This window comes from Penaeus monodon, chromosome 19 (assembly GCF_015228065.2).
Source record: "Penaeus monodon isolate SGIC_2016 chromosome 19, NSTDA_Pmon_1, whole genome shotgun sequence".
NCBI classification, from domain to species: domain Eukaryota; kingdom Metazoa; phylum Arthropoda; class Malacostraca; order Decapoda; family Penaeidae; genus Penaeus; species Penaeus monodon.
In genome coordinates, this window is record NC_051404.1 from 5,585,387 (window position 1) to 5,587,618 (window position 2,232).

The following is a 2,232-nucleotide window of genomic DNA, read 5'->3' on the forward strand; positions in this document are numbered from 1 at the left end:
CACGTTTCACGACACCCTTTTTAACCCGCCCTACCTGGCAACGTTGGTGGACGTGTCGAGGAAGTTCTGCTTGGCGCCCTTGCAGTCGAGGCCGATGGCGATGAAGTCTCCCTTGTACTCGCGCATCATCAGCTTGAAGTCGTCGTAGGTGAGCGATTCCTTGTGGTTGATGCCCGACGAGCTGAACATGCCGTTGATCAGCTCCTCGACCTGCGGCGGGAGAAGCAGAGGTTGGCTAAGGCCGGTCTCGCCAGGTGGAGAGGGCTGAAGGCATTGGTGATGGGGCAATGGCATGCTGTGGAAATGGAGCAGCAGCGCTGTGGACGTCTTTGACCAAGGGGGCTCCTCATGCCTTTCCCTTCTTCGTAGTTAACCCCCTCCCTCCTCTTTCCTAGTTCCAGTCCCAGCCCCAGTGTCCCTGCCTTTTCTTTCCCAGTTCTAATGCCGGTGCCCTTCCCTCTCCCCCTACGGTCCCATTTCTGGAACCCCTGCCACTTTACTTCCCGGTACCGGTCCCGGTACCCCTTGCTCTGCCTCTCTCGGTTTCAATTCTGTTATCCCACCCCTTCTCCTTCCGGTTCTGGTGCCATCGCCCCTTCCCCTACCCGTCCCGGTACCAGTCCCGGCACATCCCCCTCTCTCCCGAACTAGAGCTCCGCGCCTTACCTCCTCGTCGCTGACCGTGTTCGTCTTGGCGATCTCCACCAGCGAGCGGAGCATCTCGGAGAGCTCGGTCTTGTCGATGACGCCGTTTCGGTCGTTGTCACACATGTCGAAGATGATGCGCAGCTTGTCGTCGGTCGAGCCCTTGCTGAAGAGCACGACGGTGTCCAGGAACTCCTGGAAGGAGATGCGTCCGTCGCCATCCTTGTCGACGATGTTGAACATGCGGCGCACGAAGATGTCGTCGGGCTTCATGCCGAGCGCGCCGGCGAACTCCTTCTTGGACAGCGACGTCCGCATCACCATCACGACGTCGCTGGCGGCGTCCTCGAGCTTGCGCTTCTCGCCGGGCTTGAGACCGAAGGTGAGCTCGTAGGCCTCACGGAAGAAGTGCTCGAGGCGCTTCGTGCGGCGCTCCTTCGTCTCGGCGTTGGCCAGCATCTGCTCCTTGTTGGTCTGCACCCTGTCCAGGCCCTTCTTCAGGCTAATCAGGAACTGCTCGAGCTTGTTCAGGAACTTGTTGCGCGCCGCCTCCGTGTCGAACTCCAGGACGAGGTCGTGGTCGAGCGGCGGCCGCAGCAGCACCATGGGCTTCCGCCGCTGGTCCTGCGTGATCTCCACCACCAGCGTGTCCACGTGAGCCACGTTCACGCGCCGCAGCTTCTCGCCCTTGCGGTTCACGGTGCAGATCTCCTGGTTCGGACCGAACTTCACCTTCACGATGCGCTTGTGGTTCTGCAAGAAGCCAAGGGGAAGTTAACGGAGTCCGTCCTTCGCCACGTTTTCTTTCTCTCTGACTCGCCTACCTGCTACCGCCATTGCTCCTCCAAATACGATCACCATTTGGTAGAAAAGAACACAAACGAGTCGTACTTCTGACTCTGCTCCTAACCATTTAACAACTTTGTAAACAGCTCTGGCCCTTCCCTTTCCCTGGTCTCCCACGACCCCAGCCTTACCTGGTGCAGCCACTCCTTGACCATCATCTTGTCGACGCTGCGCCCGTTGTTGTTCTCCTCTTGCAGCGTGCGGAAGTGCCTCCTGCGGGAGTTCTGGAACTTGACGGTCGCGTAGCCGGCGCCGGCGCAGATGAGCGGCACGGCGGCCAGGAGGATGCACGAGTAGATGTACGTCACTTCGGAGCCCTGAGGGAGGAAGGTGAGGTGAGACGGACGAGTGGGATGGAGGAGAGAGACGGACAAGTGAGACGGAGAGAGAAGGAGAAGCATGATGGAATAAAGAGATAGAGTGAGGGAATGAGAATGCAGGGAAGAGGCAATAGAACGAGAGAGTGGAGGACGGGAGATTAGAGGGAGCGACGGGTGAGGGAAGGGCGAGTGTCAGTATGCGTGAGTGAGTGGATAAGCAAGCGAGTGTGAGTGTATAAGGCACACGTGCCTGGGCGAAGGAGGATCATACGAACAAGAGTATGGGTGTTAGCGAAGACCTTGTGACATGTTTCTGATGTTACTGTCATGAACACGGACAAAAATAATACACACTGTATTATAATCAATGGAACATCTACATGAAACTTACGAATACAAATACGGTACACTACAAAATCTG

General features: G+C 57.5%; 1 protein-coding gene across 1 annotated transcript in view; it reads right to left on the reverse strand.

Moving 5' to 3' along the window:
* Nucleotides 1-2,232, reverse strand: part of LOC119585016 (dual oxidase-like) — a gene marked incomplete in the record, with an annotated part of 144,657 nt that overhangs the window by 8,818 nt on the left and 133,607 nt on the right. The window contains 3 exon segments of the mRNA XM_037933631.1: nt 35-210; nt 667-1,398; nt 1,623-1,808. Of these exon segments, the coding sequence (XP_037789559.1) occupies nt 35-210; nt 667-1,398; nt 1,623-1,808 (1,094 nt within the window).